This window comes from Biomphalaria glabrata, chromosome 15 (genome assembly GCF_947242115.1).
Source record: "Biomphalaria glabrata chromosome 15, xgBioGlab47.1, whole genome shotgun sequence".
In the NCBI taxonomy this organism is placed as follows: domain Eukaryota; kingdom Metazoa; phylum Mollusca; class Gastropoda; family Planorbidae; genus Biomphalaria; species Biomphalaria glabrata.
The window spans coordinates 31010796-31037178 of NC_074725.1; the positions used below are offsets into that span (position 1 = coordinate 31010796).

The window sequence follows — 26383 nt, forward strand, 5'->3', positions numbered from 1 at the left end:
TCGTGGCCAGGGCACTTGGCGTAAAACCTCGGTGTTATTTTTATGAACACCGCCCACATGATTTCCAGCAGACTGTTGATTGGCCGCAGTCGTACTTCCTTTCGTGGATAGACGGTGACGTCGGTGACCCTAACGGATTACGATGGGAGAAAATAGAGGTAAATATAATCCCTAAAAACCAGTTTCTGTAATGTTATTAAGCTCAAAAAGTAGAAAGGTTTACAAAATATCTCAATAAGCATATTATTAATTGCAAACGTCCGGATTCGATTGCTTTTTGTCTTGCTGGTTTTTAATAAGATCGTAAAACATGCAAGCATTTTGTAAACATTTTTACTTTCGTTTGCTAGACTAGAGTACTAGAGTTACCCTCCGCAGGCTCAGTGAATTTATGAATAGTTTTAATTTTATATTCCTGGTAATCCAGTGTTACACAGTGCCACTGCCAGCACTGAAAATAAAAGCTTTTTTTTCCGTATACAATCTAGTATCGTGAATAGTGTCTTATTGAACTTATTCAGTTACTGTCTACAGTCACTGTGACAGTAGACATAAGAGTCAAGACTGAGCTAGAGTTGGTAGAGTAACTAGTGACTAGTCAGTTACACTAGTAGTGTCAGTACAGACTTCAGAGTAGAACTATTACTAAGAATCTACTTACTACTACAGACTTAGAGTAGTTATTTTTGTAAGGGTGGCTTGTAGGCTTATATTCAGTCCTCTGTAGAATGTTGTAATTGGAGTTTATACATGCAATTTATTAATAATTTAGGTGGCTCAACAACAGTACACTCCATCATGTTAAAAGCTGCTTTAATTACAATGAAACAAAAAAAAAAGACCCCCCCTCCCCCTCAAAGTCGAAAGGCGCGGCAAAGGGATCCTTGAGATAAAGTTAGGGGGTCTGCAGAAAGATGAGAAACCTATGCAATTAAAATTTCTTCACTAAAAGCCAGTTTTGATGATAATCAAATCGCCCATTATGACTGTTTAATTATATGTTTATTATTTAATACTATTCTGTAGACCTAAACTAAATATTTGAAGACATTCTTCACTTGGATATTCCTGAGTATTAACCCTTTTGCGCATGGACAAACTCAGATCCCAATCACAAATATATGAATCCATACTAATACAGAATAGCTTATTGAAATTAGATCCATTTGAAAAAGGATGTAATACCACAAATATTGGTTAGAAAAAAAAATCCAATTTTTTATATTCTGAATTATGGTTCATTGTACAAAATTTATTGACTGCTTTCCTGTCTTTTTATTTGGTACAATTGGATTCATTGCCATAATGTACCTCATCACAATTAAAATAAACTGATGTTGAGATTTACAGTTGCTACTTACAAACAATGATCAGTATATAAATACTCATAAAATCTTAACAAAAGGCATTAATTATTTTTAAACCTTGTATTGAAAAAAAAATGTATAAATCTCAATAAACATTCCTTCAATATTTCTTTTTTTTACATTTGTAACTTGTATATTATGCATATTTGCATACTTTTTCACATATGGGTCGATGGGCAATATTTGACTAGATAAAGTTTGAGAACCATTGTCCTAAGTTCCTCTATAACTTAAGACTCTCATTGTTCAACTAAAGACATTTTTTCTTTGTTTAAAACAAAAAGGTGAACAGGATCAAAATTTATAGTCCTCTACAATTACAGTTTTATATGTCACAAGATTATAGATCCTCTTTGTAATACAACTTAATCCTTATAGAATAGGGAGAAGAATTTTTTTGTAATATAGCAGCAACAACATATTACTGCTTCCTCTTGCATATATGAAAGAAAAATCTAAGTATCTTAGGTCTTTTTTTTTTTTAGACCTGTACATTGATAGCTATACTGTAATACTGCTATAATTTGAAAGAGCATGACAACATAGCAGGTTCTATACACATACAAAACTTGTAAATTAAGCAAACTAATTGAATTGGAAGTGTTTTTTTTTTAGAATTGTTTTTTAGTTATTAATGCTTCTACGTCTAGCCAGTAGATAAGTTATATTATACTCCTTAAATCTTTGTTGAGAATGTGGCAAAGAGTGCACAGCTTTAGGCACAGATGACATTTGTTGACACAAAGCTAACAATACTGTGACAACTCCCACTTTTAGTGTTACCATTTATGACCCTCCGCTATTTGTACTGCTAACCCATACTTGTATGTACATTGTTTCTGGAATAGTGTTTGTTACCAGAGAAATCCAATTTATATCTCTTCATTGGCTTTCAGTATCCTAGATTCTTTCTGTGTAGAGAATATGGATATTCATAGAAAATCTAAGATATATCTCAAATATTTATGTGGTGGCCCTTGTAATATGGATATTCATAGAAAATCTAAGATATATCTCAAATATTTATGTGGTGGCCCTTGTAGTTGTAGAAATTAAATATTTATGGTGTGGTCCTTGTCATATTTAACAAATATTTATGTGGTGGTCCTTGTCATAGATAACTTATATTGATGTTGTGGTCCTTGTAGTCATAGATAACATATTTATGGGATGAAGTAGTCATGCTTAAAGTCAGACAGTTCAGTTTATAGATAACTATAATTTATGTTGTGGTCCTTGTAGGCATAGATAACATATTTATGGGATGAAGTAGTAATGCTTAAAGTCAGACAGTTCAGTTTCTAGAATGACTACCTTCCAAAGGTGTTTCCAAGTCAGTCCTAGTACACTGCTTGTTGGCTTATAATTTTATTATTTTCATCAGGATCTATGTTACTGTTCTAAAATTTTCTGTGGTGGTTATAATCTCAGATTGAATAAGATTCTTATGCTGTTTTGCTTGTTGTAATGTTAATCAATTTATATTGAATTCACTGGCTGACTATGGCTTTCATTATGATCAAAATGATAATTCTAACATATTTATATATGAACCATAAATGTAGATTCTCCCAATTGGCTTGCTCTACTTAAAATTGCCTCTTTTGAAAGTAATTTTGAAAAGCTACTTACATGACTAGAAACTGTCCTTTTTTTCCAAGTTATTATCCAGATTTCTAGCTTCTAGCAAATGTTTTTTTTTCAAATATCATATATCAACTTGTTTACTATAATTTACTTATATATATTATATATCGTGTCTGACTACTTTGTGAGTTATCTGGGTGCAACCAATTATTGTTGTCAATGACCAAGCAGGTCTATTTCATAAATTCATTTTCCCATTTTAAATTGTCTCTCTTATTCATAGTATTTACAATCAAAATCTTTTTATTCAGACTTATCCTGATTTTTTTTTTTTACTAGACCTGCTGGTTATTATTTAGCATGTAATGCACTTTTGGTACACACAAGTTATTTAGGACGTTTTAAACAGTTCAGTTCCTTACCTTCATTGTTATGGAATTATTTTTTTTTTTAAAGAAAAGGATAAATTCTTTGTAAAATTTAAATACTTTACGTTTCAACAGAATCACAGGAAGCCTTCGTGACCCTTGCTACAAATGACACTTATGCATTGGGATGTCTTGTGTTGGCACACTCGCTGCGCAGAGTGGGAACCACACGGAAGCTGGTTGTTATGGTTTCGGTGGGAGTCTCAGACTCTGTCAGGTATATAAAAAAAATATTATTAAAGAAATACATTTTTAAGTCATTGCTATAAAAGGATATAGAAAACCTATCCAATATTACTTAAGATCTAATGTGACAGATACATTTTTTTTGTCTTGTTTTTGTTTTAGTATTTAACCTTTTTTTACTTTTCTTGGAAAAGGTATACTTTTTAAAGGGCCAGGAACCAAGTATTTTTTAATACTTAAGATACATGAGTTTTTATTATAAGCTAAAATATATTTAGTTGACTTTAGTGACACTGCTCTAGGTTTCTAGGTTCATATCAATCTAGGTCAGTAGGACAGCATTTCTCTTGATAAATAAATTAAGGCTTGTATATTTATATAAATATAGATAGTGCCAGTGGCTGTGTTTGCATAAAATTCATATATGCCTGTCTTCTTGTGTGTTATGTTTCAGGGGTCAGTTAGGGTCAGTGTTTGACCAAATAGTTCCTGTGAATGTGCTGGACAGCAGTGACACCTGTAACCTGGCCCTGCTTGGCAGGCCAGACTTGAGTGTCACTTTTACTAAGTTCCACTGTTGGAGGTTGACCCAGTTTAAGAAATGTGTGTTCATGGATGCTGACACACTGGTAAGATGTTTACACAGTGATGCAATAGTGTGTAGTGGGTGAGATGCAATAGAAGTGTGTAGTGTGTCGCCTGTACAGATAACATCTTGCATTCTGCTTGTCCCATTGTTTCATTATCTGCACTGAATTTTTAAAACAAAATTTGAGTAAAGCTCTTTATTGTGATATTAAAAAAAAATATTTTTAATGTTGAATATAATGGTGAACATAATTTATAGTACAACTGTTTTGAGAAATAAGGCTTAATAAGTAGTTAATGAGCATCTGTACTGGTATAGAGACACACAAGGGAAATGGCAAGAGTGGGATACTTTTATCTACATCGGTGTTTCCCGAAGTGGGGTACATTAACTATGCTGATTTTTTAAATACCCAATTATTATATTATTTTAATAAATGAGAGTGTGGTGGGAATGGGGGGTCAAGGGGTGCTCAGCATTATGAAAATTATAAAAGGGGTTCACATAGGTCAGAAGTTTGGGAAACCTTGATCTACATAATGGACAGTTATATTTGACATTGGCCATTCCCTCACTACACCCACCCCCCCCCCCACCTTGTCTCAATTTTAGTGAGCAACAGTAAAACTGAAGACCTTCTTTGTTTCCCACCAGGTTATAAGAAATATAGACGATTTGTTTGACAGAGAAGAGTTGTCAGCAGCACCAGATGCTGGCTGGCCCGACTGTTTCAACTCTGGTGTATTTGTTTTTGAGCCATCGGAAGACACATACAAGAAGTTGTTAGACTATGCTGTAACCGCTGGCTCGTTTGATGGTAGGTAATGTGGTCATTGTAACTGAAAGAGCTGTTGTTTGTGGTACATTTGTTGCTATATCATTTTGAATATTCATTGCTAGTATTTAGAAAGTTGAATGTTGGGCTGTAAATTTGTGTTTATGTTAAGGCTTGTACGATGGAAAGGTTATATCTCTGCTGTCTAATGTAGTAATATATGTAATTGGTTAGTTGACTTTGGGGGTGTGTACTTTTTTCAGAACAGCCTTAAACTTGTCATCTCGTGTAATTCTTGGTATTGTTTCTTAGTATCTCTTCTTGAAACATCTATTTGGATAGTATTAACATACTACTCTACCACAAAGAGCAATCTACAATTTTCCGACCATGAACAGGGCAAACACATTTTTACCACCTTAACAAAATAAACACTTACCCCTCTGACACTGTGCCCACCAGTATAAAACCGGAAACCTCTTATCCTCTTTGAATGTCCCATCTTAATCCACCATAGGCAGATGCTGTCCAGCACCTTTTTATCCTTGGCACTGTGTTGCAAAAAAATCTTGCAGCTCAAAGCTGGCTAGAAGAAATTCTTTTTGTTTTTATATATTGTATGGTTTGTGGTAGAGAATACAGAGTTTCCCTTTTCAGACCTTGTGATTTTTAGGGCAGATGATCTGTTAATGTGACCCACAGTTAGTGAAGATGCCATGTGATTAGCACAACGACCAACCGCCTTTACTTTTCCCCAACTAATGTCAGGTACCCATTAGAGCTGGGTGGATTCAGAGGGGCCCATAGATCCCGAAATGGAAAATCAGGATTCGAACTCGGGATGTAAATAGTTCATTACAATTTCAAGATGTAGTATAACCTTTGTTTTTATTTTTGTCTCCAGGAGGAGATCAAGGCCTTTTAAATTTATTTTTCAAGAACTGGGCAACAGAAGATATAAAGAAACATCTACCATTTACCTACAATGTTGTCTCTCAAGCCTTTTACAGTTACCTGCCCGCATTTAAACAGTAAGTACTTGTACCATAGAAAGTTCGGTTTGATTAGGGATTGACTGGTTGCTGAATCAAATGAATGAGGTTAAAATTCATATTATGATCTTCCTTTTTTTTTTTTTTTTTTTTCAGCCCTGTTCGGAATCTGGTTATAAATATCTATTATTTATTAATTTAATTGTATATATTCTATTTCTTTAATGAATAATTGTGTGAGCTATATGATACCATTGTTAACCATTGGCCTTTGAAACCTGCACCATGGGTCTCAGATGACATTCCTGATCTATACCTTTTGTTTATTTTTTCATGTTTATTAGTATCTGTTCTAAATTTAAAGCCCTTTTGTATGTCTGCCTGACTGTGCATGAGGACATGTTGCTTCACTTGCATTGAGGACATCCTCCTGCCTCACTTGTTCTGAGGACATACTCCTGCCTCACTTGTTCTGAGGACATACTCCTGCCTCACTTGTATTGAGGACTTATTATTATTATTATAGCTTTTATATAGCGCTACTTTCATGCTTATAGCATGCTCAGAGCGCTTTGGTCCAATCTCATTTGTGGACCAGTGGGGGGTATCTAGGAGTTGGTTTTCCATGCTGCCTTTAGGCACTCAGTAAACACAACTCTGCCCGAGTCGGATGTCGAACCTCGAGCCCCCTTCTAGGTAGCCAAGCCAAGTTCAAGCGCACTTAGCCTCTCGACCATGCTTCCCACATATTCCTGCCTCACTTGTATTGAGGACCGCTTGGTCTGTGTCTTGTCTCTACTGATACCTCATTGTTCACAAAATGAGGACAGTTCTACCTAGCCCAAATTAGGTCATGCGTTACCACGCTTGCTTAGATGCCAGAAAGACGCCGATTAAAACTTAGTTCAAGGCTACAGCAGGGAAACGTAATTAAGGTAGACTTAGACCCTCCCGCGCGGGAAGAGAGAGTTAGAAAGTTAGACTTAGAGGTCACTAGTTTTAAAGTAAATAGTTACTCATTTTATTATTTTTACTGAATCCTGCTTTATATATCTTTGTACATACATTTATTGTTTCATGTTTAAATTAATTAAAACTCTAGAAAAATATCAGCACTTTGTTACTTTGTTGATTGTTAAAGTGTATGAACTATAAAATTAAGGCACCTCTGAACCTTCATATGTCACAAGTTTATCTCATCAAGATCTTCAAGTCAAATAAATATAATAAACACGTGACAGTCTAAAAGGAAACTTTACTTTTTTTTTTTTTTTACGTAATGAGGAACATGCCTTTATCTTAGTGTCTTTCTGGGTATTTTATTATGTTTTGTTTGTGTATTTACAGATTATGGTTCAGTGTTTTATGTATAATAGCTACTTTACTTTCAAGTCTTCTATCCTGAAGGCTTTCTAAATTTTTTTTTTATTTGACTTAAGGTGTTACTCTATAGTCAAGTGTGAATATTTGTTTGTTATGAATCTCACGGCTCTATTTTGTGTCTGTTCCAGTTTCTTGGATGTTTTCTTGAGTTGCACCATCATTGTAAAATATGTCTTGCCTTACTTTTCTTGTCCACTTGGTCATGTTTCTAAGCACTTGTTTCACTGCTGTTTCAGGTTTTATGATAACATAAAAGTGGTGCACTTTATAGGAGCTGTTAAGCCATGGCACCATTCTTTCAATGTGACTACTAGGACTGTCACCCCTCTACCCAGCACAGGGCACAGTCAGGAATTCTTACAGGTGTGGTGGGACATCTTTATGGAGTCAGTCCAGCCATATCTTGACCCACAGCTGGTAAGTACCCTGTCGGTGTCTATAGTTTTTTTTTTTTTTGTTGAAGTTTGCCTTTTTAACGACCCTCCATACAGATTAATAAACTAGTTTCCTTATACTGATAAATAAACAAATACATTGCAATGTCACAATATGAACAAACAGACACTATTCACATTAACTTAGAAAAAGTTGTATGGTCTGATTTTAGGGAGGTGTCATCTTTGTTTGCTCATGCAAGACTTATAACACAAATAATGCAGGATAGAATTGAGTAGAAAATAACACTGCATGGCATGATTAAAACTATTAAAATAACTTAATGATATGAGACAGTCTACATGCTGAAGAGAACTCCCTGAAATAACAAGACCTGTTCACTGTAACAAAATTAAGTGTCCCATTGACTATGTCCTAGTACACAATATTCAAGTGACCCATTGTTACACTTTATGTATTCTAGAATAGAAACGAGTTCAAGACACAAAACTATGTTTTAAAAAAAAATGTAACAACTATGGCAGTTGCTATGTTCTCTACCTGCAGTGACCAAAGGGTATATTTTGTAATGTTAAATTGGTAATTGGCATGGTGGTTGAGTGGTAAAGTGCTTGGCTTCTGAGCTGAGGGTTCTCAGGTTGAAATCTTGGTGAAGACTGGGATTTGGAATCCTAGGACACCCCCCTAGCTCTATAGGTATCTGACATTACTGGGGAAAGTAAATGTGGTTGGTCGTTGTGCTGGCCACATGACATCCTCATTAACCATTGGCCATAAAAATGTACATCCATATATCATCTTATGACTAGGTCTGAAAGGGGTACTTTACTTTTACATTGGTAATATTTCTTGAACAATATCTTTATAAACATGTCATAGTTCTACACTTGTAAGCTAAATGATCCGACTTGTATATTTTCTCTAACTAATGCCTCCGATAGTTTATATGTAATAATAAAATAATATGTAAAGGGTTTGTGATCTTATGTTTGTTCTCTGAAGTCCCATATTTGTCATTAACTCAAATGTATAAACAAGACTCAAATGTAAATAACTAGAAATGTTTGCGTTGAAGACTTGTATATAATGTTATTTTCTTTTCGTCACCTTCTTGCATGTGTGTGCGTGTGTGCAGTCAGAGGTAAGCGTTTTGAATCTCTTGCTAACACCAGACCCTGTTCTAGCTCCAGCACATACACCTCAAACCTTGGTTTACTTTATTTAACTTAACCTTAACCTAAAGCTCTAAAGATAAATTATTTTTTTTAATATTAAGATAAATGAATGTTATGTTCAACATTTGTGTGTTCAACTTATCACAAAACTTCTTTTTTTTTTTTTCATTGATTATAAATATAATTTTGGTGTGATTATCAAAAAAAAAACTTTGAAATACTTTATAAGACATACAGTTCTAAGAATGAAACAAAAAATCTTAATGCATTTTATTATTTCTTTGTTATTTAAATCATTTGTCTTGTCGTAATGTCCAGCAAATATCCTGTAAAATCTGGGTCTGATGTTTCGCTGTATAAATATCTGCTACTTTAACTGCTTTCACTATATATGGCTCTTCGTGACTCTGCTTCTAGTGTTGACTTAACTTTTTTTTTTTTCTTACTGCATGTAATATTATCAGTTATATTGAACTCTTTATATTTCATTTTTTTTTAAATTTTGGTAACAGCTAATGACTTATTTTATAGCAGTGTCTTGTATTCAACACATTTCTGAGTAGGGCTTATAATCTGTTAGTAACAGCTTCTAATCTTGTTTATAACATGCTATCAGCTTCTAATGCCTATACATTTTTATCAGCTTCTAGGCTATGTAATTTTTACTTTATTCTCTTTGCTTGTATGGTGGAGGTTGCCAAATGTGAACATTTTCTCTCACTTTGAACTATTGAATAGCTAAAACATAAAAGTGTAAAGTGTTTATGTACATTTAACTGACTGCATTTCATTTAAATCTCTCACAACTTACAAGCTGTTTCTTATTTAAGTTGACAGTTGAAAGAGTTTCTAAAACTGCTTCTCTAAAAGTTAATGGTGCAGAGATTATGCTAGAACTCTGGAATAGTTTAGGCTGTAGATAGTTTAGACTGAGGACTAGTCTCCCTGTACCCGAACACATTGCTTAACAAGTTCACTATTAACCTTCAGGTGTTGTGTAGTATAAAGTAGCTGTAGTGGATTGTTGTACTAATCAGTCAGCGTCTGTCCCTCGGTTGTTGATGCTAACACCCATCCTCTCCTAGAGAGATCTAGTGCTAGTTACATCTGTTCTTGTATGTTGTTATGTTGGCATTAACTCCCACTGTTAGAATACTCTCTCTCTTTTTTCATAGTTGAACAAAGATGGATGGAAGGATTTTTTTTGTTTTCGGAAAAAAGGCTCAAACAATGTGTCAGTTGGGGTAAATAAAAAAAAATCACTAGCTAATTAACAACAAAAGAAATCTCCTGACTTGAGCGTTATTTTGTTTTCTAATCAGGATTATTTAATCATTTTGAAATTCAATTTGGGTTACGTCTGATCAATGCCATTGTCTGAATGACAATCGAAGAATGACACATTAGGTCACGTGGTATTCAGTTGGAATACTTCCATGAAGCATTATCAGGACTAAATAGAATGAGAAACGATAGACAGATACTAGTTGCAGGAAGCAGGCATTGATTGCAAGAAATCTTTTTTATATATATTTACTACATGCAAGCTTTGGATTAAGTTAAACATTTTAAAAAATGAGGGGGGGGGGGCAACTCTTTAAGTTTTTGGATTATCTGTGTGTGTATACATGCTGTTCTAAGTGCAGCCCTTGACTAGTAGAACTCTATGACTCAGACTATAACTTACTGGTCCTGACCATCTTAGCATTGCTGTACATTAAGTGGGCTCCTCTCCGTGTTTAGTAGTGGCACTCGGACGCATCGCTTTCATTGATACTTTCATTCAATTCTTTCCCTGAAGTGTTTTCTTGTTAGACAACGTGCTTGCTTCCTTGTGTTTTTATATAGAAATGTGCCTCGTTATGAACTTGAGTGTCAAGAGGTGACCTTACAATATGCATGGCATTAGGGCTGAAACAAGTTATACTACACATTCTGATATCACGTTGACCCGGCATTCCAGATGTTGACCATCTGTTTTGTTGGCCTCAATCTGGAGTGACAGGCCACTGTAAAGTGTTGGCCAAGTGACAGGTCACAGAAAGATTCTGGCCTGCTTGAAGATAATCTTCTTATGGTGACAGTTGGGTGTTGGGTTTTTTTGAATTGTTTATTGATTTCCTCTTCCACACTTTGAAGATTTCAGTATGTGAATCTGTGCTATACGTTTTGGCTGTGACTTTGGTTTTGAGGTTGTTTTTTTTCTTTCTACTGCCTATCCCACAAATAGTATTTCCATTATGGATTAGTCTTGATTGTATGCTCTCAATGTTCTGTTTTGGGTGTAAATATTCTTTCAGAGTGTTGTTTTTTTAGACTGATCTTTGTTGTATGTGTACGCTGTATGTTTGCAGTCTAGCTTGTTATACTACTTGACCTAACCCCCACCCAAGGCTATTTTCACAGTCCTGGTCGGTGGATGCAGTCGTAGCTGTATTAGGAAACAAATGTGTCCGTTGTGTGGCTTGCACGCAGACGATGCGGGTCTGTCTCATTGCCCGATGCGGCTAGGATGAATTATTAAAACTGATATTAATACGCTTTAGCGTGAACCCATGTTGTCTGTATTTTGAAGTTAGAACATTGAATAGCTAATGTAATGTAAAAAAATATATATAAACATATTCGGCTTTGAAATGCAATTTGTCGAGAACTTGATTGGCTCTGTTTTGACACCTTTAAGTTTGAAACACAGAGGCTGAACTTGTCCATGGATTGCATGAGGATGTTGTGTCTGGATGAATGGATGCGTTTGGTTCTGTTGTAGATCTGAATGATTTCTCTGCGGTCTGGTTGTTAATGCCGCGTCTGTTAAAGCTTGAGAAGACGAGACTGATATCTAAATATTTGAAATCAGGCCTCCACCTGTGTTCTCCTCCCCCACCCACCCCAAACAACCCAATGCAAATTTTTGCCATTAAATTTGCCTGACCCTAAAAGTTTTCCCAAAGATCTTTGCTTACACTGTAGTTTGTATAACATATTCCAGAAGTCTGAATTGGGAGATTTAGTACAAGGTCACTCTAACCCACATTATATTTGGTATTCTTCTGCACTGCTTTTTTTTGGGTATGAACTGATGCTCCGAGGGACACACGTTGACACTGCGAGTAACGGCCCTTTACACTGGCCTATAACTAAAGTTCATTTAAACAAAAATACTATCTCAGCAGTTTTAATATATCACTATAAGCTTGTTTCCTTAAGTTGGTCCATATGTCTCAGCATGTTTTGATTTTTTTTTTCCTGTGTTCTAACCAACATACCCATGAACCTGTTTCCCTGCTTCTCATTGCCTGTGTGTCATGTCACCCATCTGTCTTGCAGACTCTCTCATTCCAGACGCAGGACCCCCCTCCAGCCCCTCCCCCTCCTCCCATCACACAGCACCCGGAGCCTCCCCCAGTGCAAGAAACACGCCCACCATCCGGTCTTGACCTCTATGGTCACAGCAACACCAGAGGACAGCCGGCCACCTCCATGTGCATACTGTACCCCTATGTTCCGCCTAGGGTGGAAGAGGAGGAGCCCGCCCCTGGCGCCCCCTCCTCGGCAGAAGTCGCTGTCCCCCCTGTCGCTGTGGTGGACGTGCCAATAGTGTATCGGGACTACCAAGTGTTAGAGACTCATTACTCCGAGGAACCTCTCAGCTCTGTTAACCCAGACCTGCCCCCGGCAGAACACTACCTCGCCCAAGGGGACTTGACTCCACATCCTACGCCTACACACGGGGCAGACTACCGTAACGGTACGCCAGCGGTCCAGCCCGAAGAGGGCCTTCAAGGGAGTCCTGACATTATAGACAATGGAGCCACTGCTGAGGAGGAGGAGAAGCGGTCAGTAGAGTCCTTGTCTGATAGTCAGGTAAACTTTGAAAGTTCTCACTCAAGATTTCTCGTCTGAACGTTTAGAAAGATGTTAGCTCATTGGGACACACCGTAGCATGTCTGTTGTCTAGAGTAGGCCAACTAGAGTGTCTCTGTGTTATAATCTAAATCTCACCACGTAATTCCTCATAGGTTTAGAATCGATAAGTAAAGCTAATCTTGACAGTGATTTGGGGAGACTATAGTGTTGGAACGGAGTATATCTTTCTGCCAGTTTCAATATGCCACTTGTATCAATGAATGGACAAAAAACTAGGCTGAGGAATGTCACTGTGTGTGTGTGTTGGAGGTGGAGGGGTGTGCTATAAGGAACTATAATTGTGTAGTCAAATGGTCCACATGAACACTGACACTCCAGGGAATTGGTGGCCTTTGTGTGCAGACAGTAAACATCCCATTTGGTATTTGATACTAAAGCTTTATAAATTAATTGTATTGTTTAGTTTGTTGGGCCGGGGGGGGGGTACTACATTAACAGTTGAAGTGAACAAAAAAAAAAAGTTGATCTACATTCTTTGAGATGAAAGCTCTAAACGTTTGACGATGTTTTGTACCTTGCTCTTGGTAAATTGGTCCTGAGTTCTAGTTCATTTTGTTTGACAATTGGTAGACATGTTCACGGAATAGTCGCTCTCGATTCAAACAGGCGCGTTGGTAGCATTTCAGTTGAGTGGCAAGTCGTTTAGATATTGGGCTTATAAAAATATATTCAGGTGTTTGCAGTCCTTCTTGAACTGTTTGTTAGACAGAAGTCAATGAAAAAAAAAAGGGGGGGGGGCGGAGAGGGGTTCTACGCAGACGCCCATAGAAAAGTAAACTGCAGTGAAGTCAATACATACTACATGTATCAAGACGCTAGGCTAGGACTTACACGTGTGACGTGTGTGCGGACGATCACGAAACCCAAGATCTACATTTTCATACCAAGACACAGTTCTTAAGTCTCCTCGTGTCGCTTTCATTCTTTAAACGTATTTCCCCCCCCCCCCCAACACCTTTTTTTTTTCCTTCCCTGTCCTTGACCCCCCGTGTCCTACTTTTGTCACGTCAGCAAATGTCTCCAACACACAATCCCACATAGTGTACCCTTGCCTGTCTGGGCGCTGCGTGCTTAGGTTTTTATTTGGCGTGGATGTCATAAGTAGATGTAGATATACACCGAACTGTTTAGTAAGTGCAGGCATTGGTTCAGCTGTCAAGTCACTGACAGTCCCAAGTTTTCAAAGCTGAGATACTTTCGTTTTTTGTTCCCCCAATGTTATTGTCTGTTAACCCCTAAAACGCGAGTGATAGTTTAGCCTCTAAACATCAGAATTGTAATTCCCTTTTGTATATACTCATTGTAAAACAGCTCCGCACTTAAAGGGTGAAAGAGTTTTCATTATAATGTAGTCTTTCGTTTGTTTACGTTTTTCTTCTTGTGTCTGTGTGTGATCAGATTTCCAAGTCAAACTGATCTAGGGAAACCACTTGTCTTTACTGACAACTTTTATCACTGGAAATTAAGTTGTGCGATTTTTTGGTTTGTTTGCTTGTTTCCTTGTCTTAGTGGTCACTTCTAGTGTTGGTTTCCGTTGTTTGGAGCATACAGCACGCGTTTGACCTGCCTGTGTCGGGATAAAGTTAAATCTCATTACAAAAGAATGGTTTTTATTTCAACTGAACATCGTCTTTGATGTGGTTGATTTTTTGGACGATTTTTTAAAATAGTATAAAATCGATTCCGCTTAATCGGACCACTTCTGCGCATGATCAGTTCGGTCCTAGTAATAGGCTGGACTGATAAAACAAACATGTTATAAGAATGTATCGATACTTAAGGGTTCGATCCCATCAAACGACAGGACTCGTAAAACAATCGTTATAAGAATGTATCGATACTTCAGGGTTCGATCCCATCAAACGACAGGACTCGTAAAACAATCGTTATAAGAATGTATCGATACTTCAGGGTTAGATCCCATCAAACGACAGGACTCTTAAAACAATCGTTATAAGAATGTATCGATACTTTACAACAAACGCCTAGTCCGATGAATTGTCCTGATTCTATTTCCTTGTCCTGCATGACATTATCTAAATGTTGATCCTTCGTGTCCTGTGTAGTACATTATTAACTCTTTCTCTCCGTAATTATTTACCACATTCTGGTGGAATCAACGCTGGTATCGTCAGTTAGGAAAGAAAGAGTGAACACTGTGATGGTGGGACTGATGTGTTGCATCACCATCATCATTGGCTTGTATGTGCTGACCTCTATTTCGGCCTCAATCTACGGCATCTCTGGCAGACATCGCTACTTTTCTCCTGGCTCCGACCCGTGACATTGACCTCGACCGGTCGTTAGAACATCGTGGCATTTAGAACATGCGAATATTGAATACATTAGAGCAGTGTTTCTCAAGTTTTTGATCTCCCGGGTAACCCTTAACATGTCATTTCCATGTGCCATGACCTTTTTTTTTTGGTCATTACATACGTAAAGCTTTTTTTATGTAGTCGGCATGTCCAAAATATCTTGAGTATCCATCGACCAAATAGCTCCGGAAGTTCGAGTACATCTTAATTAGAAGCGCTGCATTATCGCCCAAGACTCGCAGTCTAAGTGATTAGTGCAATTAATTGGAATGTTTCCTTGATAGCACGCCAACCTTGCTGCAGGCAGGATACGCACGCCTAACCATCTTGCTCATTTGTTGTATTGTTTACATAGTTCAGTGATGTCAAAAAAATCTACGAGAAGCGGTCAAATCGGGTCCTACGCGACTTCCCATAATGCCGCGGACGTTCAATTCCAATAGGCTTTTTGTGTGCGGCCTTGCGGCCCGTGACACGTATCAGAACTCTGTATGGTCCCCAAGTTATCTTGATCGTCCTGCCCCGCCCTCCCCTCGGTCAAGCCATTCTATTACTACACCCAGCTTTGTTTCGAAATGACCACACTGACCTATATCGTCTATCCAGAACGTTGAAGTTGTATGTTATTTAGTCAATATACTAGTTCATTCTAATCAATCGTCCTAGCTTTCTAATCTTGTATTTTACCGGTATGTGTGTGTGTGTTGGGGGGTGGTGGGGTGGGGGGGGCGTGAACAGTGGGGATGCCACAGATCTATCGTCTAGGTCACGCTCGTGCTGTGCACGTGTCACGGCCGCTCCATGCAGTCCCAGGGTTCACGTGAGTAGCTCTCATTGTGAGCGTGGTAACCAAAGGCACTGTCTGTAGTTGTAGACATCAAAAGTTGGAGGACTGAAAATAATCTGTAAGTTGGTCTGGGCCTTCATCAAGGCCCTGTAGTACACGCATTACTGTTATAGTTCTGACCTTCGGTGTTATCTTAGTTAGCTTAAAGTACAAGCAGCCACCACCACCCTTTTTTTTCTCTCATCCCCCCCCCCCCATTACAAGTTAGAATTTTTTTGATGCTTTGTTCTTCGCTGACCTCAGTGTGCTACGAAAATGTCCCTCCTACACACGGTAGTAATCTTATCACCTGACCATGACCTGTTCTCCCCCCGTGACCTTAAACAGTCAGTTCGTTGTGTTTCACCAGCCCTCGCATTCTCCACGCCTGGCTACTCTAATGACTTTCGAATTTCCCGCTCATTTAGATGACGGCTGATAAAGTCTGTATTTATTTTAATGGATTCGCTTGGAAAGGGCAAACATAATACCATCCAACATCATCTCTGTGCATTCTAGTTTGATGTTACATCTGTCTTAAGTTACGTGAATGCTTATACTATGTCGCACTACACACAGTCTGTAAGCTGTCCCTAGTTCAGCATGTATACGCTATTAGTGCAGATTTTTACATCAGGGACAAACCCGAGTTTAATATAAAATGGTGGAACGTGGGGAAAAAAACAAAAGATGAGACACAACATATAAAAATACTATGACAGAGAAAAAGTCTATATTGTTGCAGCCATACAGTTGTCACTAAAACTTGGGTCTAAATTTATTTCTGGGCAAATAGTGTACCCGAAAATGTCACGCGGCTTGTGTTGTAGAGAAATGTTGGGTCAGTCAAGTCAAACATTTCTGAACATGTCAGCGTTTTCAATCAGATTTTCTTTCTACAGACAAAAATGTCAGGAGACCGAATTATGTGGTCCTCTTTTCTTGGTAACAGTCTTACTGTAGCACTTGACACTAGTCTTTGTGGCCTTGACATTTGTGAACTTCCTTTTTTTTTTTAAACCTATACATGTAACTGATGAACCCGGTATCAAGAATAGATCTAGATCTACAGCTAGAATATTTGGAGAGTACATCTAGTCTATGTCATAGATTTAAATAAGTTAATTATAACCAAGATTCAACATATTTAAAAGTGCTCATTTAATCTAGAGAGATCCATACTTATAGTAAATCTTTTTTTTATTGTTCTAAAACAAAACATTAAAAAAAAAATCTTCACAAGATCTTCAAGTCTCTTCTAAGATCTAGTTGTATCCAATACAGTTAAAGGCAGTGTTTAGTTTAGTAAGAGTAACAGTGGAGATTGTTTGAATTTGGCTTAGCATTGAGTTATCTCAAACATTAACTTAAACAGGCCCTGTATGATGAAATTGTTGTTTTTTATCAGTTCCATGTAGATCTAGAATCTAAATATTAACAATCTTTCAATAAAAGATCATTATCTACATTTTCCACTATATATGAAATTGTATTAAAATTATCATTTTACTATTTTGCATTTCATAAAAAAACGAAGAAATGAAGTGAAATTGTAAATTTATAATTGCATTAAAAAAATGTAGCCAATAAAAACGTCATGACATTTTTTTTTCCATTTAAACATTTTATTATTGTAAACAAAATCGATTTGTTTTGAATTGATGGGATTTATTCAGCCCAAAACTCTCCAAAGAAATATTTCTTCTAAGTGTTAAGACGATCTGACCTAGACTTAGTTGTGTTGCAGACCTTTTCTCTGTAATAAATATTTAGTTCAGGCCTCCCATCTTTTAGACTTAAAAGCAAAATTGTTATATATTCAAACAGTAACCACAGGACTAGATTAAACTAGTTTTCAAATATCCAAAGTTTCATCAAATAGTAACCATGGGACCAGAATGAACTAGTTTCCAAACAACCCTAGTATATTTGGAATAGATAGAAGGGTTCCTAAAATATCTAATGCATCTGTGTGTGTGTGTGTTTTGTATTCAGTGTGTTCAGTTTGTGTGTGCTAGAATCTGGCTTGAACCCAAGCAGTTCAGTGTTGAGCAACACAGGTAACTAGCAGAACAGGTAGATGGTCTAAGTATAGCTGAGCAGCCATCAGTCTTTATCTTACAGAGTTTACTGCCAGGAACAGAATTTATTGCCAGGAACAGTCTTTTGTCTACACTAAATGAAACTTACTGAATCCACAAGGTTAAAAAGTAATATTAAACTACACCCAGTGTTAAAAAACACACACATTCACTTAAAAAAGAGGATTTTAAAATATATGTATATACACACTCACTTACAAAAAAGAAAACAATATATATATATATATATACCCTGCATTTAAAAAAAAAACCACACAGTCACTTATAAAAGAGGATTTAAAAATATGTCTGGCTCACCAGTTTCCTTGATGTTGTAAATAATTGTAAATTGACATAAATTACTCTTGATATACATTTTTACCTCAAACTTGTTCTACCTCCCTTTTTGTTTTGCGTGTGTAAAGTGTCTGTTCTATCTTGATGTGTAGTGAGTATTTATTTGCTGCACACCTAGCTTTCTACCTCATTGTAGTGTGTAGCTGTTGCACAACCAGCATGTGTAGATATTATTATTTTTTACTTAAAAGTGGTATTGATGTCATGATTGGCTTAGTTGCTCCCCCTGTTGTGTACACATTAATAGCTCATAGTTTGTATTGTATTCCTTCTTTCCCTCTTTTATTGAACAAAGTATGAAATGACCTTTTTTTTTTTAAATTGAAAAGTTCAACTAATACAAATCTGAAGTGTTTATTTAATTTTAAAGCACAGTTGTTGATTATTTGTTAGACATGATCTTTAACATTGATTGATTCTAGGCTGAGACTAAACCCTTTGTTGTTTGTACCCAAACAGGCAGGGATTGTTGGAGATCTAGCCAATATAAACTTGCAGGCTGGGGCATTAGAGAGTCTCCCTAAGAAAGATGACCGCGAGAGGAAGCTTCAGTGGGAGCAAGGTCAAGCAGACTACATGGGCATCGACAGGTTTGACAACATCAAGGCGCGCCTGGACGAGAAGATATCCCAACCCAACTCAGAGACTAAGCTAGCGACAGGAGAATCAGAGACTAAGGTAAGCACTGAGAGTCTTCTGGGTGCCTCGTCGGAAGTGGAACCATCTACTGCTGTACAAGAAGGTGGATCTTTGGAGATAGCTAGTGGTGAACCAGTTAAACAGGTAGTGGAGACTCAAGAGATTTCCAGTAGTGTTGAATTACTTTCACCTGTAGAACCTCAAGTAGATATTTCTGTTCCCCCAATAGTAGATGTTTCTGGTACCCCTGCGGTACAGGTTTCTGATACCCCTGCGTTAGAGGTTTCTGGTACCCCTGCGGTAGATGTTTCTGGTACCCCTGCGGTAGAGGTTTCTGGTACCCCTGCTGTAGATGTTTCTGGTACCCTTGCGTTAGAGGTTTCTGGTACCCCTGCGGTAGATGTTTCTGATACCCCTGCGGTAGATGTTTCTGATACCCCTGCGGTAGATGTTTCTGATACCCCTGCGGTAGAGGTTTCTGGTACCCCAGTGGTAGATGTTGTTCTTGCTCAGGTAGATGAAAAGGCTGTGGACATTGTAGATTATCCAGCAGCTAGTGAGGTGGTAGGCTTATCAGCTTCCATTGAGTTGCCTCCTCAATCTTCTGAAATACTGTCAGATGTTAGATCTGTTTCACCAATAGTAGAGTTTATACAGTTATCACCACCCTCAGTAGATACGTCTGTGTCTGAAATTGATGCCAGTTCATCAGCTGTAGTGGTTCATACCTCAGAACCCACAGAGGCATCAGCTTCTTTTTCTGTAGAGGCTGAAACTACTTTGACCCTTTCCTCCCCTGCACTTGAGTCTGGACCTGCAAATCAAGCACCAGAATCTGAACCTACACCAATTATATTGCCCACTCCTCAAAAAGAGCCTACACCACCTCCTCAAAAAGAACCTACTCCTCCTCCTAAAGTAGAACCTACTCCTCCTCCTAAAGTAGAACCTACGCCTCCTCCTAAAGTAGAACCTACGCCTCCTCCTAAAGTAGAACCTACGCCTCCTCCTAAAGTAGAACCTACGCCTCCTCCTACTAAAGTACAGCCAACACCACCCCCTAAAGTAGAAGCTAAACTCAAATCACCTCCACCACCAGCTCCTAAACCTGAAGTCATTTCACCTCCTGCACCAGCTCCTAAACCTGAAGTCATTTCACCTCCTGCACCAGCTCCTAAACCCGAAGTCATTTCACCTCCTGCACCAGCTCCTAAACCTGAAGTCATTTCACCTCCTGCAACTGTTGCATCACCAGGTGAACAACCTGTGGCGGCTAAACACAAGCCTACTCCATTTTCTTTTAAAGAGCAAGAAAGTAAACCTTCTGACTCTCCATCACCCAAGCCATGGTCACCTGCAAGTGGTACCAAAGAGCCTCCTTCTAAAACCCCACCATCAGTGGCCCCGAAGCCAATGTCCCCACTCGGTGCTGCTGCGAAACCTTCTTTCATCACTAGTCAAGCAGCCAGGTTTGATAAGCCTGCAGTGCCTTCTCCAGGTGTGCCTTCTCCAGCTTCACCTTCTCCAGCTTCACCTTCTCCAGCCGCACCTAAGGGGGCATTAGGTTTATTGGCTTCTCGGTTTGAGGCTCCTAAAGTAACAACCCCAGCTCCTAAACCCCCTATTGTCACTGGAGCCAAAAGCCCACAGAGCCCCGCCGGCCCACAGAGCCCCGCCAGCCCAACATCTCCAGCTCCTAAAAGCACTGGTACAAATAGAGAAGAAATGTTTACACGTTTCGGTGTCCGCCTTCCTCCTCCTAAAAAGTAGTTTCACTGTTAAGTCTTTAAAGTGTGTATTGTTCATTAGAGAAAACTGTCAGTAGCACTTCCATTCAAAGTCAAATGTCTAGGGAATCTTTAGAACAGTTAGCCTTTCTGTATTAGTGGGAGGCATTTGTGAATTAAATTGAACATTGAAAGCTTAGTGACCATTTGCTCATGTATTTATTTATATGTAAAGAGACTTGTCATTATTTTCACGCGTCTTGGTTTCATAAAACTTCATAGTTTGACACATAATGATGGGAGCAATAGAACATAAGACATTGAAAATGTATCAGAGTTATGGGGGCACAGTTCCTATTTGACTACTTCCTTTTTAAGGGGGGGGGGGGTACTGCAAGGCTTTATAGTGAACATTTTTTTTTCCTCTTAATATTTCACTCCCACCCCTTTTTTCCCAATGTATCTTTTTTTTTTGTACCCTTTGTTTTGTTTTTTTTAATTAGGAACTCTCTGTTATGTTAATGTGATTTTCTTTTTGAGTTCTTTTTCTTTCATCTAGGTATTGTATGGATAGATGCTAGTAGGCTATAAGATCATTTTAGTATCCCTTTTTATTTGGGTACACCTTTTCTTTCATACTATTGTCTTGATCCAGTTTTAATTGTAACTGTATTATTTGTGTTTCATTAAAAATGGTTGAAGTAACACTAACTGGGGGAAAAAATGTTTTGATATTACGTAGCATCGCATTACTGGTTTTGTAGCTTAGGATTAGTTACCCGCCTTTTTGGACCTTATGCCAAATCATTATTAATATTTATGGTTACCTTTCATGTTAAAATGAGCTTTAAAAATACCATTTGGTTTGGCACAAGGTTCATATCACCAGAGTTAGCTTTAGAGTGTGACATTTTTTGATTTGGTGTGTAGACAAGTTTTTGCTTTAAATTTGCCTGGTTTGTTGTGTGTTTGGCGCAAAGTATTAATAAAGTATTTTCTAATTAACTCTTGACATCTTTAAGGGATATTCACATAACGTTACAATACTTGATTGGAACTACAGCTTTTCATATAAAGTTCGGTTCTATTTAATGGTTGTGTAGATATTTGTATCCATAAATATTTCACCAACATCTAACTCACAATTTGGTCAAAGGTTTACATTTTGTTGGAAATCTGTACATTTCTTGTCTTAAATAGTGAAGCTAAGCCCATTAACATATCCTTTGAAACGACTAACATTGTTTTTTTTCTTCCTCTTACAGTAACATATATTGACTTGTAATGCATGTGTGTGCGAGCAAAGTAATCTACAGACAAAAAGACTTGGCCTAATTATCATCTCGTCCAGTACTGCTTGGGTAGACAAGGCTGTTGGTGCAAAGTCTCCCTGTGTTTTGTTGTTTGTCGCGGCATGGCCAGGTTTGTCAAGGAGACGATTGCCGTGTGTAAAGAGGAAGACTTTGTTTATGATTCTGTGTGAGGCTGTCTCTGCATGGTAGCACCTAGCGGAAGAAATGAACTCCTTGTATTTATAGTATGTAAAATATGGTTCCTGTTATTGCTTGATTCGCAGGTCTGGGGAATTGACTTTTTTTTTATTTACATAAAGTGATTAAGAAAAAAACGCGGCTCTTTAAAACTATCCCTAACCTTTGCCTTGTATTTCATTTCTTCCTTGCGTGCACATGTCTGCAGAATAACATTCTCAGTTTGTTTTGTCAGTATCTGACTCTGTGTGTGTGTGTGTTGCTTGTCTGTGTCAAAGTTTGTTTTCATTAACACCCTAACGAGTGTGGAGACTAGCGCTAGACTGGGTAGCAGACCTTAGGATAGTACTTACAAGTTCTCAGAGGACTTTACTATTTATTATAAGATCAAATGGTTATAATTTATTACCCCCATCCCTTTTTTTTTTTTTGCTTTGTCCAATTCACCATTTAGTGAATGGAATCAGTGAATCCAGTTGACTCATGTTATTTGTGATATTTAGTTTGTTTGCTGTTGGGAATACAAGATGTTTCACTTAACCTATTGTATGCTGTGTAACTGCACCTCTGTACAGGATGAATGCTATCTGAGCACAAACATTATTCTAGTTAATATGCTTGTGATTATGGTTGACTTCTATTTTTCTTGTCATTACTTGTGTACTTAAAATTTTTTGGAAAAGTTTAGGAACCCTTCTATAATACAATTTAATTTTTGATGGCTGAACTTAAAATTTGAGAAAAATACTGTCATGACATCAGGTGAAACTTACGAAACAATTTATGGCATCTCATAGCTTAAGGAACAATTAAAATTTTTGATGACTCATTACTTAAGCAAAAAAAAAAATTTTTTTTTACGACCCATAATTTTAGGGACAATTTGTGGATGACCCATAAGTTGAACTATTTGTGATGACAAACTTTTAGGGACAATTTGAGACATGTAATTAAGAGCATTTTTATTTTTCCATTATTGTTGATATCTATAAATCTCAGTATTTTTTTGTTTTGTTTCTTTGTTACATTTACTCTGTAATTTGCAATCTCTTGTAAAGCCAATAGTTAATTCAACTCGTGCAGGAATACATTTAATGGCATTTGTGCAGTCGCCTCCTTTCTTCTACTCTAGCTAATTAAATTATTACGTTGACTTGTTTGTATAGACATGGCACAGTGTCATGGAATGGGGCAGAAACTATTTGCAGATATGCTCTGTATTTCTGGTCTTGTTCCGATGCAACTTTTTTTATATTTCCTTTATCAGATATTATATTGCTTAGATTCAAGCTATTCAAGTTATTTTTTTTTTTATTATATATAAATTATATACTGTAGTTACCAATAAAATTATTTATATAAACTGTAACTTGACATATTTATTTAATCAGATGTTATCTATACACATTAATATTTTTTCTTTGCTCAGCTAATTCTATTTTTGTTGTTGTTGACTACAAATCTGTAAAAACTCTTGGAGTTGTGTGTATGTGGTCGGTTCTTGAGTTTGTCTGAAGCTAGTCAGTGTGTATATTTATAGGTGTACTGTTAAGAGTCTATGAATGGTAGTTTCATTATCATAAAGCTGTACAAATCCTCTCATGAATTTTTCAGTCCTAAATGCTACTGCTAAAGAAAGCATGCTTATCTAGAGAGTCCCATACATTGATCATGTGATAAGGTGAACCCCCATTTTGTTTCTCCTTTGCATTTTTTTCTCCTCTTTTGGTTGGAATGTAAGTTGTCAAGTTCTTCCAAGGAAATACTCTGAAGCACATAACTCTGGATTATTGCAGTCTTCACACTAAATGATTCCTTTTAAAAAAAAATTTCTATAAGTAATGTAAAGTATGGTTGAATCAGCTTCTTTTAACCCTCAAACTAAATCTAGAATTTAATGTTCTGTCCTGAAATATATTATTAAACTTATATAGAGACCTTTAACTCCAATAAAGTGCCAGTATTTTAAAACAACTAAACACTTGAATTCTTGTGGTTCAGTAACCGTAGGGCCATGACCTGAACATGTGTACCAAGTTGTAGGACAACTGACTGCTGTATCTTTCAGTTAGTGCTGTGTGTGTGTGTGTGTGATGCTCATTAAGTTCAGTATTACTGTATTTTACTTGAAGTAACCAAAGTGTCTATAACATAATGTTCACATATTTAGGTAGAATTGAAAGGAATTGCTGACAAATAAAAATATTCTATGGGAAAGTTTGAGTCTTTCTTGAGTTTCTTGAAAATGTTTGTCCCTAGTACAAGATATATACATTTCTACTGATTAAACATAGCAAATTTCTACTCTAGGCATTAATATTATATATACTCGAGGCATTAATGATGCAAAAATAATTTTTTGACACAGATTTCATACTGATACAAGTTAAAAAGCAACTATTTTTTTGTTAACCATTTCTTTGATATTAAAATCAAATCATCAATGTTCAAAAACAGAATTATGCTGTGCTGTAGATATTAGGTTAGTCTTGGAACAATAGCAATTAATCCTTTCTACATGATCTGCTTAGATATCTACGAGTTCTAGCTATATTAAAAAACTGTTTAAATCTGATCTTTGTAGTTTAGCAATTTAAAAAACATTTCACTGTAGCTAAAAAGAAAACCTGAGTGCATTTTGATTTTGATAATGCCCTTAAGTGTTAATTACAAGAAGGTAAAATGTTGAAAAAAAAATTATATGCTTCAGAAGTGAAGCCAATTATCTAAACATCAAAACCAATTTTTTTTGTTTAGTAAAATTAGCTGCCTCTGACCGTCATTGACTGTACATATTCATACAAAACAAAATAAGAGCCAGATACTTTTTTAGTTTTTGTAACAATTTATTCCAAGAGTTACAGATTACATTGGTGCATGGTACAAGGGTATATGTATATATGTAAGAGCCTACACACATTTATACAGAATAAAAACAAGTCATGACAGTCAGTTGGCTCGCATGAAAGACAGCCTTCCCCTGGGCTCTCTAACTTTGTAATGTTCATTGAAGTCTAACCTGAAGCACAAGAAACGCAAACTGGCGTCAGGGTGTGAGGCCACCATCTTCAAAAATCTGTTGACAGTGTCCTAAAACAGATGCAAAAAAACACATAAAAAAATTAAGAACAACCAAGATAAAAATACTTTAAAAAAAATCTTATTTTAAGTGTAGTTGTATGGATCAGTCATGTGATTAAATTTGTTATTGATCTAGACCAACAATAAACCTGCAATTAGAAATATTCTTTTGTTTAGCCCTAATTAATGCTTTTAGCTTTCTCAATAAGCTGTGATCCTAGCACTTGTCTGGACCAGTTGGGGGAAAGAAAAGAATATCTGGCTGGAATTTACCATAATTGGGTTTTAAAAGTTTTTATTAAAAAAAAAAAAAAAAAAAAAAAAAAAGGAAAGTTAAAACTATTAGGGACATTTATTGTTATCTAGACAAAATACATAACTGATCCAAACTAATTGATACAATTACACTTAATATAAGCTTTGCTGTTGTTTTTTTAAATGTGATTTTCATGTTTTTCTTGTTTGTCTTCAAATTAGCTTCACAAGCTCGACCCAATTCTATCTTCAAACAGTAGGCATATACTTTACTAAACAGTCTTCACTAAACTAAATGTTGCCCTGGGAGGATAAACATTTTGTATCTAACGATGATGCCACAAGTTTTATAAACAATAATTTCATGGAGAGAGACACTAAATACTGTTTTGTAAACAGTATCTCTAGAATCATCATCAAACTCCAGGCTTGAGAAGTTCAAATCCTCTCTTACAAAAGCCCTGGACAGAAACCCTGTTGTTTTACCTAGTACATACATGTCATCATACAGGTAGAGAATTTGTGGTTGCATGGACCTGTCGAGATGGAGATCAGCAAGGCTGGAGCATTCAAAAGGAATATGAGACATGGTTTTCTCTTATTTTCTGCAGCAGGGCACAGTGAGTTGAAGTTTGGCCATAGCTGTGACAAATATGAGCCAACAGGACAGTGACCTGTCCTGCACTGTGCCTTAATAGTTTGCTCAGGCCTGGACAGCCACCACCACAGGGAATTGTGGTCAGGGCACCTCAGGCGCTCCCAAACTCCGCAGGCTTTTTGGGACTTGTTTCAGAAATCAAACCA

General features: G+C 36.9%; 2 protein-coding genes across 3 annotated transcripts in view; one reads left to right on the top strand and one right to left on the bottom strand.

Annotated features, from left to right (window-relative positions):
- On the top strand, positions 1-24460 carry LOC106069673 (glycogenin-1-like). Of its 2 annotated transcripts, none has more exons than XM_056011741.1 (9): positions 1-158; positions 3458-3599; positions 4023-4197; positions 4812-4974; positions 5837-5963; positions 7544-7724; positions 12206-12742; positions 18847-19170; positions 22019-24460. In XM_056011741.1, exons 1-9 carry the CDS (start codon positions 143-145, stop codon positions 22019-22021), a joined length of 1668 nt encoding a protein of 555 aa, XP_055867716.1. In that variant the 5' UTR covers positions 1-142; the 3' UTR covers positions 22022-24460. The 2 variants fall into 2 exon arrangements, with proteins under 2 accessions (XP_055867716.1, XP_055867717.1); XM_056011742.1 differs by having other exon boundaries at positions 18847-19065.
- Positions 23245-26383, bottom strand: part of LOC106069674 (gamma-tubulin complex component 3 homolog) — a 26448-nt gene continuing 23309 nt past the window's right edge. The window contains exon 23 of the mRNA XM_056011740.1: positions 23245-25333. Within this exon, the coding sequence (XP_055867715.1) occupies positions 25193-25333 (141 nt within the window). The 3' untranslated portion in view covers positions 23245-25192. The remainder of the gene's footprint in view (positions 25334-26383) is intronic.

What these genes read in the sequence shown, in the direction of transcription:
- LOC106069673 (XM_056011741.1), top strand. An exon ending in AACCGCTGGCTCGTTTGATG is followed by an intron (nt 4,975 to 5,836) that starts GTAGGTAATGTG and finishes TTTTGTCTCCAG; the next exon opens with GAGGAGATCAAGGCCTTTTA. An exon ending in CATATCTTGACCCACAGCTG is followed by an intron (nt 7,725 to 12,205) that starts GTAAGTACCCTG and finishes TCTGTCTTGCAG; the next exon opens with ACTCTCTCATTCCAGACGCA.